The sequence below is a fragment of the Lissotriton helveticus genome, chromosome 4_1 (genome assembly GCF_964261635.1).
Source record: "Lissotriton helveticus chromosome 4_1, aLisHel1.1, whole genome shotgun sequence".
Taxonomy (NCBI): Eukaryota; Metazoa; Chordata; class Amphibia; order Caudata; family Salamandridae; genus Lissotriton; species Lissotriton helveticus.
Genome location: NC_136063.1, coordinates 1,123,519,859 through 1,123,537,426, shown reverse-complemented (window position 1 = coordinate 1,123,537,426; position 17,568 = coordinate 1,123,519,859). Strand labels below are relative to the sequence as shown.

At 40.6% G+C, this 17,568-nt stretch overlaps 1 protein-coding gene across 1 annotated transcript in view; it reads right to left on the bottom strand.

Moving 5' to 3' along the window:
- LOC144828117 (band 4.1-like protein 4B) overlaps positions 1-17,568 on the bottom strand; it is a 568,471-nt gene that overhangs the window by 221,153 nt on the left and 329,750 nt on the right. Inside the window, exon 7 of the mRNA XM_078686237.1 lies at positions 16,437-16,623. Coding sequence (XP_078542363.1) covers positions 16,437-16,623 — 187 coding nt within the window. The remainder of the gene's footprint in view (positions 1-16,436; positions 16,624-17,568) is intronic.

Here is a 17,568-nt window from a genome sequence, read left to right as displayed (position 1 = left end):
CATTAGCTATTTTGACTACGTTTAAGTTAGACTAAGCCGTTGATTGCTATGGAAAAATACTGTAAACATGGCAGAAATGTTGGAATGGTGCATCTTAAGATCACCTGAAAATAGCATGTAAGTACACTTATTTACCAAGTTAGACTGCTGCAGATGTCGTGATTGTTAAACAATGGTAATCATGCGGCAGGTTCCTATGATTGGCAATTAGATTGTAGATAAAATCAACTAATATTATGAAGAAATTAACACTGGGTTCAATTCCTCATTTGTTTTTTGTACGCTTGGGAATTGCGTAAATCCAAGATGGCAGTCATGGATACCACGGGCAGAGGGGGAGTACGTTCCTCTGCTTACCCGTCATACATTTATATGGCATTCTGTGAGGGCGCCCTCTGTGCATCTGCTTATTCCAACTGTGGTAGTGGAAAAATGGCGGATTTAGGGCGATTGAGGAAAGCTGATGCTTCCTGGTGGTGTGCTGATGACTGCGGAGTGCAGGGATTCGCTATTCAAGTAATGGGCTATGCATGGATTTTAGAAGTCTGTCTGCAAGGTGGGACCCAGGGAGAGCCAGGCGCGAGCTGGTCTTTCCCTGGGTGTGTTCGCGCGAGGGAGGAACAGGTGGGGGTTGATTAGGGGTTTATAAGGGGAGATTAGGCAGGCGGGCTGGAAGTGCGTAGCGGAAGGCTAGGGAAGGGAGGTTCTTTTTTGCCCCACCCACCCTCCCCCTTTTTTCTCTTAGTTGGGTTTTTTACTTAGCGGTGCTCTAGGCGCTGCTCTGGTCCTCGGGATTTGCCACGGTTAGGACAGGTGTCTTGGTTCTTTCAGGAGGCGGTTTTTGCTAGTGGGGTGGGCAGCCTGGAGCGGGTTGGCCATCCTGAAGGGTAGCTCATTGGGAATCCAGGGGGTATTCGGCAAGAGTTAGTTTCGGGTTCAGTTAGGTAGGGATGTTTAGGCATACTGTGTAGATTGGAATGTTTTGAAAATAAATAAATAATTAATGTGTTAAAGAAATGTATTATGCACCTGTCTTAAAATAAAGTGGCCTTTCTTGCTCCTAGAAGAAGTGTGGACAGTGATTTTCTTGCGCGATGCTTTTGGTACGACCAGCGGATACATCACTTTCAGCGCCACTTTGCATTCTGGAACGTGTAGTTTTGCCCATTCCATTGCAACAACTCTTTCTAGTTACTCTTGCACTGACTGACCCTCTTACACCTCTACTGGGGGCTATTTTCAGTCTTGGTTTTCCCATCAGGAGGATTTATAACCCCCTTCCCCCGCCTGCATTTAGCCACAGTCTCAAGTTGTGTGTGTGTGTATTGTCTAAGGGTGGCACACTTTATGACCTTACACTTAATTTTTGCTATATCTTAACTCTGGATTTTACCATTTAATCTCCGAAAAACATTGAATTTAGCATAACATACAACTGCGTATGTTGTGCTGTACTTTTACACACCCGCTGTTTAGATAGGAGGACCAGCTGTTCAGATAGTCACCCTCCTCACTTGCTAAAAATCATGACTTCCAAAAATGGCTCTTATTTCTTTTTCCTTTCCTTTACTTGTTCCTCTGTGAAATTGATCCAAAAAAGAAAGAAACTCTTTGGCCTCAAATGTGTCTTTTTCTTACATTTTTCTATTCTAAAGTGCAGCCTCAGGATAGAGAAAAAAAAAGGTTTGAAATATGAAAAATAAAATAAATAAAGCATTTGCAATGCAATAGGTCTCGCATTACTGAAAGTTTGAGCAATTGGCATTGCAAATAATATAATTTCTTGGAATTTTACTTTTTGGAAACAAACATCCCAGCAGGAGCATAAGTTATAAAAGAAAATCCACGAAAAAAGGAAAGGGTCCAGTACTATAGTCTGTTATTAGGTGTCCCTGTGGAATTGTAAAGGGACCTCTATTATCCATATAAGGTAATGCACCCTTAATGCAATTATAAAGAGAAAGATTGCAGATGAGTACACTTTTCCATTTGTTTTTATTAAAACTGGGATTTTTGTGATCTTGAGTTTAAAAAATGCACTATAAAAATAAACAACAATGGTGCATTTTTAAAGCGCAAGCTTACAAAAATCTCACTTCCAATAAAAACGAATGGAAACATCTGCTCAGCTGCAATCTTTCTCTTTATAATTGCATTAAGGATGCACTACCATACGTGGCTAATAGAGGTCCCTTTACAACTCCACAGGGACACCTAACAGCCTGTGGTGCTGCAATTTTTGCTTGCTTTGTGGATTTTATTTTATTACCTATGCTACTGCAGGGATATTTTTTGACCCAAAAAATTATGTAACAAACATCATTTGCTACTCAAATAGCAACAACTTTCAGTAATGCAAGACCTATTGCAATGTAAATGCTTGTTTTGTGGATGCGAACAGCATTTGTAGTGTCTTGATTGTGCAAGAAGGGTTACGTGGTTCAATTCAACCCCCAACCACTCTTCTAGAAATATTATCTAGCTTTTGAATTACAGTGCTACTGGTGGTTATGACAGCTGCAATGTCCTAAGGTGTCACTGGATGTTGATCCTGAGAGGAAGAACTCCATTCTATATCAGACCCATGTTCTTGGAAAGGCACATTATCTACTTATTAGTCCTCCTCCCCTTCAGCCAACACAATGTTATGTGGGACAGATGCAGAAGTTAGAGGTGTTGCCAACAAAGGAGTCATTGAGTAGGTTAATGGCCCTAACTGATTCCTGCAAAACCGGTATTATTGATTGTGCCTGACCACTGCTGTCACCCACTACCCTGGTCATGGCTGTAGTAGTTGCAGTAGTAATTGAAACACAGGTCGGCTGGGTAGTTAGTTGGAAAAAAGTTAGCGGAGGCAGATGTTGTGCTCCATTTTGTTGTGGTGGGACACTTTTGCAGCGCTCAGTACAGTTTTCGTAGCAGGTAGCATTTTGGAACCAGTAGTGACTTTTTTTTTAAAGATGGTGCTTTGTGGAGTCTTGTTATTGGTGGTGGTGGATCATAGGTTATGGAAGCCTGTTACTCCAAGTCCTCCTGCTCCATTGCTGTCTCCCCGGCAAAGTTAATGGGGGAATGTAATTAATATTTTTATCTTGTCTTATCTTGAATTATTTCTTATCAGATAAAGAATGTTGCATTCTGCAAGCAAAATTATTTTAGAACAATTGCTGAATCTTGAGCATTCATTTAATGGTTATTGATAAAAAAAATTATCTAGCCTATCCTTTATTTTATTTCATAAGTGTAGGTTATATAAGCATTAACAGACTCCTCTATTTGTTCAGGTTCTGCTCCATCTTCCATCCATACAGCTTGCAGTGTTGATGATGATGCACCAGACGTGTTCTTCCCATGGTGTGAACTTAAGTTCTGGAGGTGGTACTCATCCAGTGACGAGAATTCTAATTCCAAGAATAATATGTATCTTCAAATCTTGGAATCGTTTCTTGCAATATTCTATAGTTCGTGCAATGAATGAGACTGCATTCATTTTAGCTGTTATCTGCTCTCAGATCTTCCCTCAAGTATTAGCACTAGTGTTTTACATCAAAAATCCCATCAGCCCGACCGTTTGATAACACCCACTGCCACAACGTGAAATTCAGATTCAGTGAATTTGTACTTTTTTCACTCAGGAACCGTAGTATTGAAGGCTAATGAGGAGGAGGAGCAAGTTGGCGGGCTAAAGATGCCACGGAGTTGCAGCCAGGTCGGAGGTCCCCTGCTCCCACGAGAAACACAGATTGAGGCTTGTCTAGTGATGGCTTTTCAGCCATAGTCTCAATTTAAGTCTTTAAAGGAAAGGAAAAAGAAGAAGAAAATAGAATAACTCGCCTTGTGCCTCTGTGTTCCTGCGGCGGATACTGCGCTTCCGTGAAGGACGACTCGGGTGGTTGCTGCGGGCTGCTCGTCTGTCGATCCCGCGGCTGCTTCGTTGGTCGGGGCATGGTTGGCCGAGTCTCGCACTGTCGGTCGCTCCAGCAGCTCTGGCTGCAACGCTTTCTGACAAGGCCTCAATGTCTCCAGCGCCATGAGTTAGGATGGCGCCTAAGAATGTCTCCAGGGGCACCCGAGCGGGAAGAAACGCCGCCACATCCGAGCCAGCTTCTATCACTGAAGGAGCGGACTCCGCGGTAATGGCGGCAACGGCGGTAAAGGCAGGAACGGTACTACTACCTCTGGGGAAAAATGGCCAGCAATCCAGTAAGCAGCTGATCCGCACCCCATTATTTCTTGCCTCAATTGACTCTTTAGCTGTCAACGGCGGAAAGTTCACTGCAGGAAACAATGTTGCCGCTAATAAAATCCTTGATGATTCTGCAAATACAGCCATTACCCCTGTGAAGATCTGCAACAATGTTACTACTCTGGCTCAGCCCACAAGTAACCGCCCTAATCCTAGTTCTCCCTCAGTTAAGCGGTCAGAAGTGCCTAATATTTCGAAGCTTACCACAGGGGTTAAAACAATCAAGGCTGGGGATGTAAGCTTGAGGGGCCAGAATGATCCCGGAAATTCCGAAAAAACGAATATTATTGACTTGAGAACTATCAAACTGACAGAAACATATACAGAGCCATTAGATGAGCCAGATAAATCATTATCTGAATCTCTTTTGGAAACAGATCTGATAATGACGTCAAAAACATTAAATATGGGGTGTCCTTCTATGTTATCTTCGGCTGAGCCTGAGGGGGACAATTCAGGGGTGCATTTAACGGCAGAGGTTATCTCTGACTACAGATGAGATGACTGATGCTACTGGTGAAGGGGGCGAGGTATGTTCTAACGAAGACTATGAGGAATTTACTGAAGAGGTGGAAGACTCGGCTAGCTCCCCAGCAGACGCAGCTAGATCTTCTGGCTGTAAGAAGGGGAAGATTAAAGCAAAGAACAAATTAAAGAAAAGGAAAAATCTCAACATTGCTAACACTTCTATTTCTACCTCAACATTACGAGGGAAACTTATTGTCAATAAAAGCCCTCTTCGGAAGTGGATCCAAGCAAAAGGTGGGGTTAAGAATATGGCATTGCGCCTCTCCGGCACTAGTCCCACGGAGGGAGATTATCTGAAAGACTGCCCTTTATCTAATGGCTCTTCTACCTTCTCTACCCAGCGTGCATGTAGGTACAAAACAAGCTTTATCAGAGGGGAATCAGCCTATAGTTGCATCTAGAACTACGACAGCAGCAACAGTAGTAACTATACTAGGGTCCGCCTCAGTGGTTGCTCTAGGGATAAACAATCATTTTTCAAGCTCCGATTCAACCCAAGTGGCCACCCTGCTTACAACTCCGCCTACAACCAGTACAACCAGTGCTATTGCTCCTGACGATTCAGAAGATACTCATTCCCCACTTAGTCTGATACTACAGACATTGACTGATCACCGACAAGAAGCACAACAACACTTCCTGCAGTTGAGGGAAGATAATAGCAAAATGCAAAATTCCTTACAGGAGATGGCTGGCAAGCTTGGTGGAATAATCCAGGAGACTTTGGCAAATAAACATCAGGCACAGATTGGGAGTCTACAAATCAAGCTGGAAGATATGGAGAATCGGCAAAGGAGACAAAAGCTCAGACTCTTTGGAATACCAGAAGAGTCAGAAGGGGCAGACCCGAGGGCATATGTAGTCCAATTGTTCCAGAAGGCTGTCCCGGATCTGTCTGATTGGGACTGGGACTCACAGCTCCAAAGAGTCCATAGACTACCGTTTAACCAGAGAAACAAGGGGGGGCAATTCCTTCGTCCTTTCTTGATTTATTTTGGGATTTCTTATTGAGACAGGCAGTCTCATTGAAAGCTAGACCTAATTCTCCTGTCACAATAGAATCTGTCTCCTTCTTTGTACGATACGATCTAAGTAAAGCAACGATGGAAAGACGCTGGAAGTTACACCAGCTTATAGATCGGTTTAAATCTTTGGGGGGGGCAAGCCTTCCTCCAAGAACCCGCTCGTTTAAAAGTAGTGAAGGGTGGTCATACATATTTTTTTTACGGATGACAAGGAAGCGGAGCAAGCACTCTCTAAATTAACATCTTGAAGCCACGGTGGGGGGGGGGCAAAGATGCTTGCTCAGTATATTAGAGATTAATAACTCTGCAACTTAATGCCTATGTATTCAGCTTTATGAAGGCCTTTATGAAGGGCATACTCAATGGGATCTGTTTTTTTCTATTCTTACTCCTTTATTCTTCTGCTCTGGGATTCTTAGGTTAGGTCCCCTCTTAGTCAATATAGTATTTTTCTCTCCTTTTTTAGCTACGTATAATTATAATAAATTACAATTTACCCGAAAATTTTTAGACAGTTTTTTCTTTTCCTTTTTTTTCTTTTCTTTTTTCTCTTTTTCCTTTCTGCATTTATGCAGGGTTGCAGGGGTGACCTCCGATGCTGCTACTCTGCAGGGATGCCCAGTCAGCAGCAGCAGGGTATAGAGGGGTATCCTCCCCCAAGGGACAAGGGGGTGGGGTATGGGGTGGGTGGGCGCAGGGGGGGTTGGCTCCAGGAGGGGGGTACAAATTTTAAAACTAACAGCATGAGAATGAGGTTTGTAAAATCTGGTAATAGGGAGACAGCTATTTGTACGGTTAGACTGGAAGGGGACAACACATTAATGAGATGTATCGATTGAGAAGCTTGGCCTGGAATGTAGCAGGTCTCAATAGTAGAAATAAGAGACGACTAGTTTATGAGGAGCTAAGAATGTACAACCCTCAAATAGCTTTACTATCAGAGACTCATATCTCCCATAAAGACCGAAAGTTACTGGGGCAATTAGGCTATGAAGTAATAGTTTGTTCAGCATTGAATGTCTTAATACGAGGTGTTGCTATTTTGAAACAGAAACAATTTAGAGTAGAAGTTGTTAAAACTGCCGTAGATAATGGGGGAAGATGGGCTATTGCTCAATTAGTTTTGGAAAACTGTAATGATGTATTTTGTGTTATATATGGACCGAATACTGATGATCCTTCTATTACTGACTGGTTGAACATGGAACTGTTTGAATGGGAAGGAGAGTGTATAATTATGGGGGATTTTAATTGCATAATGAATTATGACATAGATACCACTAGACGGGGAGCTTTTAAACGGATGCGCAGGTCTCGAGCCGCTATTATAAAATTGGGACGCATACACAACATAAAGGATGCATGGCGCACAATCCACCCTAATGTAGCAGGGTATACCTACTATTTTGCACCACATAAGCTATGAACACGCATCAATATGGCTTGGGCTTCTGATAAGATTTTAGAAACCCGCATTATGGAGATATGCCCAAGGGTCATCTCTGACCACAATCCAATCCTTCTCTCCTTCAATATTTCACCAAAAAGGCAGGGCCCAAGGCTATTTTCGTTCCCTAGATATTTATTATCAAACAAAGAGTTTATCTTACATTTAAGAAACATCTGATAGAGTTCATCGAAATAAATATTAATTCTGCTCTACCTACTGTGGTATGGGATACTTGTAAGGCCAGTATAAGGGGGTTTACGAAACAGTTTGTTTGGAGTCAGAACCTAGAATGTAAGAAAGCAACCAAAACGATGATCACTGATATATTGTCACTGGAAAACCAATTAGCGGAGGCTTTATGTCAGGGCTCAAATAATGTAGTGAACTGGGTTATAAGCTGGTGAATTTTAAATCTGCTCTGAAAGCCACATTTAGAGAAAAAAGCAGTGTAAAATTGCATAAATATCATCTGTCTCAATACGAGAGCGGGGATACAATTGGTAAAATTTTAGCATATAAAGTCGCAGACGATAATGCTAAAACATTGCTAAAGAAAATAAAGGGACCTAATAATTTGGTATGTAGCCAACCTGTACAGATATTGGAGCAATTCATCAATTAATATAGAGCCAAGTATACTCCAGAAAGTCATCCTACTATGAATAACATACAAAGGTACTTGAATGCTAATATAATAAAGAATAGGGAAATAGAAGGATTTGATTTATTGACAGAGAATATAACTATGTCAGAGATTAGACTTGCAATTGCTGCCTTGCCATCGGGCAAAGCTGCTGGGGAAGACACGCTACCACTAGAATTATACAAACTTTGTACTGACGAATTACTCCCACTCTTTAGTCAGGTAGTCAGCTCAATTGGCGTAGGCGGAAAAGCCCCTAACTCGTGGAATACTACAAAGATTGTATTTAAAAAAAATAAAAAGTCAGCTGATGAGTGTGGGTCATATAGACCCATCTCACTCATAAATAGTGACGCAAAAGTGTTTGCTAAAGTTTTAGCTACACGACTAGCGCCACTTATCCCGCATTTGGTAACCCCCCAACAGCACGGATTTGTCATGGGCAGAGATACAACAGCTCATGTAAACATGGCTATAACAGCATTCGACGTGGCGGAGATAAATTCCACCCCACTCGGTATGTTACTGCTGGATGCTGAAAATGCTTTCGACCGAGTGGGGTGGGATTATCTCTGGGCAACAATGACAGCCCTTGGTTTTAAAGGTCAATATTTAAGCTGGATACAAGCTTTATATGATTATCCAAAAGCTAAAATTAGCTATGCAGGGATGACATCCTCTAGTTTTATAATATCTCGGGGTACTCGGCAAGGGTGCTCTTTGTCACCCTTGCTGTTTGCGTTGTCTATGGAGCCGTTTCTTTCTGCTGTACAGACTCTATCTCGAATAGCTCCCTTTGATCTCAGCCTGAACTCTTTAAAAATCACAGCTTATGCTGATGATATTGCGATATATTCTACAGATGTGGTAGAAGCTCTACATGGAATAATTGAGGAGGCCAGCATGTTCGGGGCAGTGTCCGGATACAAATTAAACACCAATAAAACACAGATATTAATGAATTATAAATCCCAGGTCCCAGTACAAGGGGTATATAGAACAGCTACATATTTAGGTGTTAACATCTCTCCTAAAATAAGCGAAATAGTTGTACTCAATTATGAGACTTTACTTAAAGAAACAGTCGTTATACTAAAAAAATGGATAAGGTGCCGCTTAGCATTATTGGCCGGATCAATCTAATTAAAATGAAGGTACTACCTACATTTCTTTATTTATTCAGGTCCTTCCCATTACGTGTTAATAATTCTTTTTTTAAAAGGTTAGACAAGATCTTTAGCAGCTACATTTGGGGGTATAAAAAAGCCTGTTGATCAACTGCTTTGCTCAAGCTTTCGTCAAAGCAAGGGGGGCTTAACTTTCCTGATTTTCGGTTATATTTTTTCGCAGCTCTTCTTGGTCGTCTCCGTAGCCTACTTAATCCAAATAACCAATATTATTTTTACAAATTTATGTTAGGAGAGGACTCCAATATGTTTTTAGCTAAAGTGAATGACCCTAATTACTTTAAAAGGGTCAAATTTAAGACCGCAAGAGAGTGTGTTCAAATTTGTTTTTTGATTCTCACTATATGCAAGACTACGTTTTTTCATCCTAAACTCCCTTTGTGGGGCAAACCAGAACTTCCTGAAATGTTTCATGATGGGGCTTGCAATATCTGGGCTATTTCTGGAATAAAAACCTTGGGGGACCTTTACGGTAATAATGGCTTTATGGATTTTGAGATATTAAAGATCCTTTATAATTTGACTGAAGCTATGCGGTTTAAATATTTACAAATTCAAGATTATTTTATACGTAGTATGAATCTGAGAAAGATCTCAGACTCAGATATTTGGAATTGTTTCTATTCCGCCAAGATTAAATCATTAATTAGCGAGGGCTATAGATGTCTCAATTCCTATAAAGCCGATGACTGTGTGAAACTGGCAGAGAAATGGAGTATAAGATTGGGTACAAATATAACTGTTAATCAGATCTCAGTCGCTTTTGGCAGTATCAATAGGTCAGTCCAGTCTTCTAGTCTAAGGCTACAACAGTATAAAACAATATGCTTTCTGTATTATACACCATAAAGAATATCAAAATGTCTCTAAATAGCCCAACTAGCGATCGGTCTAAATGCCCCAAATGCGATTTAAGAGCGGCCGATTTAGAACATATGTTATTCTCATGTCCAGAATTGACTGAGCTCTGGCTAGAAGTTTAACAGGTTCTGAATCAAAAACTTGCTAGACCTCTCTCTCTCAGTGCATCAATAGTATTGCTAGGTGTACATACTCTGAATAGCTCACAGAAAGATCTTATAACTATTCTACTCGCATGTGCTAGATTGATTATTGCTCGGGTGTGGATATCACGGAATCCACCCCACATTATGGAATGGTGGTCTTTGGTTAAAGAAACATATGCTATGGAGTCCTCATTAGCTAAAATAAGAGGAGTACGTATATTAATGAAATTGGATAACATTTGGGGTACTTTTATCTAAGATTTTATTTCTGTATTGTATGCATCTGCTACTTCTGTTCTTTAATTGATTGATTTTGTTTGGACAAACTAATTATTTGTCCTGATGTTTAACTAGCTTCCCCCTTTGCTTTCTTTTTGCATAAACAAATGGATGGAAATTCAATGTTGACAAGGTGTTTCCACATGTGTGCTTCTGTCCATTTGTTGTTCTGGCTGCATAAACCACATGTTGTAAAATCAGACCCAGAAAATTCAGATGCAGAAAAATTTCACATGGTACAATTGATATCTCGAAACCCATATGGAAATGGATAGAGGCTGCTTTGCAAATGAAGGCCTTTATGCTGGATTATTGCCTATGAGCCACTAATGGCAGAACTAATTTGGACAGGAATGAGGTTGTTACTTACTTATGATAATTTTATCAATTCCAGTCGCGTATACTATTTTCTAATAGATCTTGGTCTGTGGTCCTCTGGTGTAGACATGAAGGTTGCCAGCAGGGTAGAAAATGATCATAATCCCCATGCCTTTTTTTTTATTTTATCTGTTTAAAATGTCAAAATTACCAACACCCGCTTTCCCACACAAGGAATGTTATGTCCTCTAACGTGAGGATTAAAGTGGCTTCAAGTTGCAGAGTCACCTGACATTCTGCAACAAATAAATAAGGACCTTCAGGACTGTTTAACAGAAATGACTCACTCCCTCTTCCTTAGCTTGTGGTGCAACAATGACAGTCATTCAAAATACATTTTTCAAGAGAATTGCGGACCACGTATTAGTTCCCATCAAGGACACAAAAGAAATCTCCCTATAGAAAACAGTTGGTTCAATAAGGAGTGCAGATCGTCACGCAGATTTCTGGCTGAAACAATTGGATTGCAGGATGTCCCACAAATTCGTTTGGACAAGGAGACATATCAAAGGGCTCAGGAAAAGGCTAAGAAAATACAGGATGAAGGAAAATGGCAGAACCTGACAGCGGCCTGTGCTGTCAAGGATCCCACTAGGTATTGGGCCCTTGTAAAGTGGGAGAGAGATGCTTGTGCAAAACCCCCTCACAGGCCATCCGCCTGGGTTGCCTATTTTCTAACCTCTATTCAGTAAGCCTACTTCTCAATGAGCAGGCTAACTTGTCAAGAGCTTTACCCTTAGAAGACTATGTTATCCCATCTGACTCCCTTTTTGATCTAGCCGATTTCTCCTCAGCCTTGAATGCTATTACCAGATGCAGGGTACATAGGTTAGGCGGCATCCCAGCTGATATTTTCTTACAGGAGAGAGCCAAGTGGTCCCAGTATTGGTGGAGTCAGCTTGTATGTTGACTTCGTTGACCTCAAATCAGCTTTTGACCTAGTTCCTCGGAGTAGGCAGGTGTTAGGTGATATGGGCATCCCTGGGTATCTTTTGAATTTATTGATTCACCTAGATGAGAGCAACTTTGCCCAGGTTCGCTGGGGCACTCAGGGCCAAGTCACAGAACAATTCTCAATTCTCAATAAAAGTGTTCGCCAGGGCTGTGCCCTGGTGCCCATCTTGTTTTCCAAATATCTTAATGATGTCGTTCAACATCTGTCATAATTTTCAATTGATGCCCCAACTCTGGCTGGTCTAAAAAGATTGACTCTGCTCTTCGCAGATGACACTTTATTAATTTAAAAAACTCCGACTGTCTTCAACACGCTCTATCCCACTTTGAGGAATTTTGTAATAATTGAGGTTTGGAAATCAATTTTGCGAAAATGAAGCTTATGGCATATAATAAACATAGATCCTTTAGAGGTAGCTTTGAGTTGGGGCGTATGCCCATTGAAAGTGTTGAGTCTTTTAGCTATCTGGGGGTTACTCTATTCTAACTTAACATGGAAGTACCAGGTGGAACGTTTGACCCTGAAACATAGGCAAGTCACAGGCACCATCACTAAAGAACATATTTGCTCTTTCACCAAACCTATTACACCAGTATTGTATTACAAATATACAATGCCAAATCAGTCAGTTCAGCCTTTTATGGTTTAGAGCTGTGAGGTTTTACTAAGATGGATTGGCTAACTAGCACTGAAAACAGATTCCTAAGAAACTTGATTCTATTACAGCAGAGCACCCCACTTAAGCCCCTGATGATGGACATAGGCAGGCAATCTTTGGCAGATAGAGCTAGACTCTGTCCACTGTTGTTCTGGAGGAGGTTATGGACCTAACCAGAGTTAGCTCAGGATGTTTCAGCTTTAATGAATGTCATAGAGGCTAATACATTCCATACGTTTGTCTGGCTGAAGCATGCCCACAATTTATTATCAGCTATAGGTCTTGGTGAACTCTGGGACAATCCCCATTCTAACCCAATCTTGTCGGCCGAGATAATAAAGAAACGTTACTGGTTATGGGTAGCTGAAAAAGTGGTTAGAGTGAGTATTAGCAGCACCTTGACTGTAAATGTCTTTGATTTTGAATCCATCAACACCTTGGATTCTTATCAGGATGCAATCACGGTACCCCTTGACTTGAAATTATATTTCAAATTCAGGGTAGGACGCTTGCCTCTTAGATCATTTACCAAAGGCTGGATCCCTGGAAGAAATGCATTGCGTCAACATGTAATGTGTCATCTGAATCCATTGGGCATGTTTTATTTGCCTCTCCGAGGTATGCAGTTCCTCGCAAGACATGTATCAAACCGATTTGTAGGACATTGGGGACACGTAGCAGTGCCATTCCCCTCTGAATACACCGATCACACGCTAGACTTATTTATGCACGTGCAGTAGCAAAGTTACTGTGAAAGATGTGGTTCATTACACAAGGGTGCTGGCTGCTGTAGAAAACCCTTTATAACACTCCAGCTGGTACAAGTAATCAATTGATATGAGCCACTATGTGTAGCTCTTTGAGAACCATTGGAATTGTTGGGGAAATGCATTCTGTTGTATGTCTGTATCTAGAGTATGTGATTAGTCTTGAATACCAAACCCTAGCTTTTAGCAAAATGTTTTGATACTAGTTTTATCTTGTTGCCCATTATTTTATTTATTATCTTCTCATATGCTGCAATGAATTGGAACTCATACTTGAATTATATTGTTTTATGTAATATTTATTTTATCTGCAAATTGGTATTGTTTTTGTATTGCTATTATCACATATCTGTCAAATAAAGCGTTATGGTGAGGTTATCTTGAAGCCCCCCTAAAAACCTCGTAATTAAGTAATTTTTGTAAGTCCACGGGAGATTTTATCTAATGATAATTGTAAAATTGGGTACAAGTTTACCAAACCTTCTTTTCTGTCCAACTTGAAATCAGGGCCACCGTCTATTTTCTCCCTGCACTTGGGCAGCCATGGGGGCATTTTCAGTACCTGGGCAACTATGCCACAAATGGCACTCCTGGGTAAAAAATAAGAAACTGGCGTCCCTCTCGAAATAGAGTGCAATGAGTAACTCTGTGATTGGCAGTCATGTGCTGCATAGTCTTCAAAGTTTAGGGTTTACTCTTACAACTGCGGACACTCCACTGGTGTAACCCAATGCACACCCAACTGAAAATACAGTGGAGTAATCACAAGTTTGGCAGGTGGGATCACTGTCAATTTACGGACGTACTCGTAGGTTTGCTAAACTCTAAAACACCACTATATTTTCAGTGGAGGTTGGAGACAGCATGTTTGCAATGGTTACATTTGCAGGTTGTCTACAGTGCTATCAACTCACAAGAACAAATATAGAGGAGGAGGTTTATGCAAGGTCAAGGAAATGTACCAGCTGCATAGATTTCAAGCCGGTCTCCTGGGATTATTTATGACTGCCTTAAATAGTGGAAAACTACATAAATCATTGGATAATACATGCACTTCAACCATTTCAATTTTTGTGAATCATGCCCTTAATTCTAAATTCACATGCACACAGTACACGCTCAAATATTAGAAAAATATTGAAAGAAACAAAATTCACTACTAAATATCGATAACAACTGAAATCAATGAAATTAAACATGTTAAGCTCCACACCGAGAAAGCTAACATAGCATTTAACAAGCAAGTTTTGATATGCTTTTAAGTAGCCTTCCTGAAAACCCTGAAGAAATCAAACACTTACACTTGTGTAGAAGGAATTTAGCAAAAGTAGTGAAATGATGTCTGAAAACTTCCAGCCACGCTGTTGAGGGATCTGTGTGCTCAATCCTGATAAAAAAAGCATTATTGTGACAGATTCTAGAAAGCCCTGAGATCTGATGTTGTATTACAATTTGATGAGCTTTTTTCAGAGAAATGTCCTGCAATGAACTGGGCTCACCAAACCAGGAATTTATACTGCTCCCTATGCCATGATGGCACAGGATGCTCCGCAGCAATAGATACCAGTAAAGCAGAGCCTCATCTGGAGTCGCTTGTTTTCCTTGTAAATACTACCTCGCCAAACAACTTAGACTATACTGCTTTTCTGGGACGAGGTCAGAAATGATTACACCTAGCTGGTTCTGTCTATAACAAAACAAGCAGGTGGAATTTAACCCAGAGAATTTTGCACTGAGAATGATTCAAAATCTTCCAGCCATCACCTTTTAAATTACCTAGCAACCTAGTAATTAAAAATAACAACAGTCAATTTGCAAATATAAGTCCCCTCTGTTTTGCTACATGAAAATATCTGGCAAAATGACCACTGAATTTCCAAGAACTCACCAGCTACATGTGGCAGACATTGTATTGGAAGAATGCGTGTCGCTAATTAACACCTTCACAGGCCATGAAGGTCTAGGAATGGCTTTGCAGCAGAGGCCAACATACATAGGCGTACTATTTTCTGGTGAGTCATTGAGGACTATTCCAACTACATACTGCTGCATAAGGAGGAAAGGTTGAACGTATTAATTCTATATAGGCCGCATACCTTAAGCAGTTATGGAAAAAAAAGGAAGCATTAACTTGAATGAGGCTTTATAGGGAATAATGATGAATGTATGTGAATGTTATTGAACTAGATTCCTGAGTAAGGGGGAACCTGTCATTTTAACTGACTCCTTTGATGGTTTTATCATACCTTGTTATACCGGCCGTGCAGGGGATACACATACCTGTTAGGGTGGACGCTCGAAAAATGAATATTTTAAATAGCTATAAGTATGGAATGTGCAATTTGGGGAATCTGTTTTATTGTTGTTTTTAGCATTGTAGTATTGTATTGGTTATCATATATTTTTATCTTTATATTTTACAATCGCCTAACTGACTTAAGCAGTTATGTTAAAACTCACACCAAATCTAAGCAATTCTTTCACTTGGACGAAGTACACATCCTGACCTAAGGTGCTTGACATCAGGTAAAATGTTTTAGATCTTCATTGAGAGGGCAGTTTTTGTTGCAGTGCGACTGCTGACTGCATTTGCTTTTGTCGCAAATGGCATCCTATGCCAAACTTTAACATATACTTAGTTTGAGCCAAGAGTTAGGTACTTGCTCATGATTCAATGGTTTGCTCGTCTATATCAGCTTACTCCTACTTCTTATAGCTTTCCTTCTTATGGTTTTGTTTGCCCTGCCACTTGATTATTTTTTTTTCCTATGGTTTGATTTGGATGAGTTGTATCCTTCCACTGCTGACGCAAGGGAACTATTTCAACAACTTTTTTCACATTCTTTCTCAGGCCCTTGTCTGGTTAGAAATCCTTCCTGCCCCCTCACACCCCACCGTCTACTCCCTCTTTTTTTTATTTTATTGGATTTTACAAGGAGGTGCTCATGCACCAGTGACCATCTTAAAATGGTTATGTATCATAATGAAAAAGCAATTAATGGTGGTCGCCCTTGCCTGTTCATGTGGGCACGTGGCTAGTGACACTGGTGAATTTTTGTTTCAAGCAGACAAACATCTGTAAAGTCAATGAATCTGAACTTGCTTCTTTTAGGTGAGAACAATTGACTTTCCCAAAGCATGATTTCTGATATTTGACATTGTTATTGGTAACACCCAAAAAATAGAAACTGCATGTCGGTAACCTTTGTAAAAATCATGAACCTGTGCTGGGTGGCCTGCCAACTGATCATGTGCCCTTAGCATTCCCCCCAATATCTACCCTTTAATTACATTCCACATCTCCTTGCTGTACCTTTTCACTTGGTGAGGGCTGGTTTTGCCTATCTGTTGAATGCGGCACATCATTTCTTTGTGACCTCGGTGATGCTGCTTCAGCTTCTGCTGCCGCTGCTGCCGCCGCCGCTGCCGCCGCCTCTGCTGCGGCTTCAGCTGCTACTGCTGCCAGGGCCGGAGGTAGGTCATCTTCATCACTGTGATTACTGCGGGAAAATAATGTTTGAATGATAAGAACATTTATTTGGATTCAGAAGGAAGAGCATTATTTTAGGGCACGATTGGGAGCAATTAGAAGCTTAGAGGTATTCAAAATGATAGACACATAGAGGAAAAATCAATAGCAACCTGGTAAAAGTTATTTCATGAGTGATTGTTTGCATTCACTGGAAGTTTATTCGGAACCACCAGGAGAGAGAATACCAGGCATATTATGGAGAACATGTAACTGTGGTGAAAAAATTCCTTCATCACCCTCCTATGTCGATATATTATGTACTTTATTCCTAGCACCATTATTTACTCGAAAATTACTGTAATCATATCTGGCGATAAGCCATTTCTTTGTTTATAAATAAAGGTCACCATCTGCTCCGCATGCCTTCTTTCCACAAGGGTATCCATAAGTCTTAAACACTGTGTTGGGTTGAGAGATGTTTACCCATACGCAATGTATTCAACCTATCATTGCTATTTTCAAGACTCAACCCAGTAAATAGCTTAGCAAGATGAGCTTAGCAAGTTCGAGAGATTTGTGTGTGATATGTAAGTTGCAGTTTCAAATTCTGGCAAGATCAACTCAGTCTTTTATTCTTCTGAATTCAGGTACCTGAGTAACAATGTTGACTGGATAATACAAATTCATATAAATACTTTCTAAGTAATGCATTCAGGATAAACATTCTTTATAAATGACATCAGAAATATCACACCTCAAAGTTCATTTATGTTTTTTTAACCTGGTCACTTTGTTTTCATAGTGTCTACGAACCGAAAGGTCTTCACATCTGCTAATTTCAAGATGTCTCTCCTCTTTACTAAACCTGTAGGCCAACAGAGCGAAAGAGGTGGAACAGACAGAAAGATTTGGTTCAGTAGTACAATTATAACACTTTTGATTCCCTTTCATTTGTTTCTATTTGTTACTACCG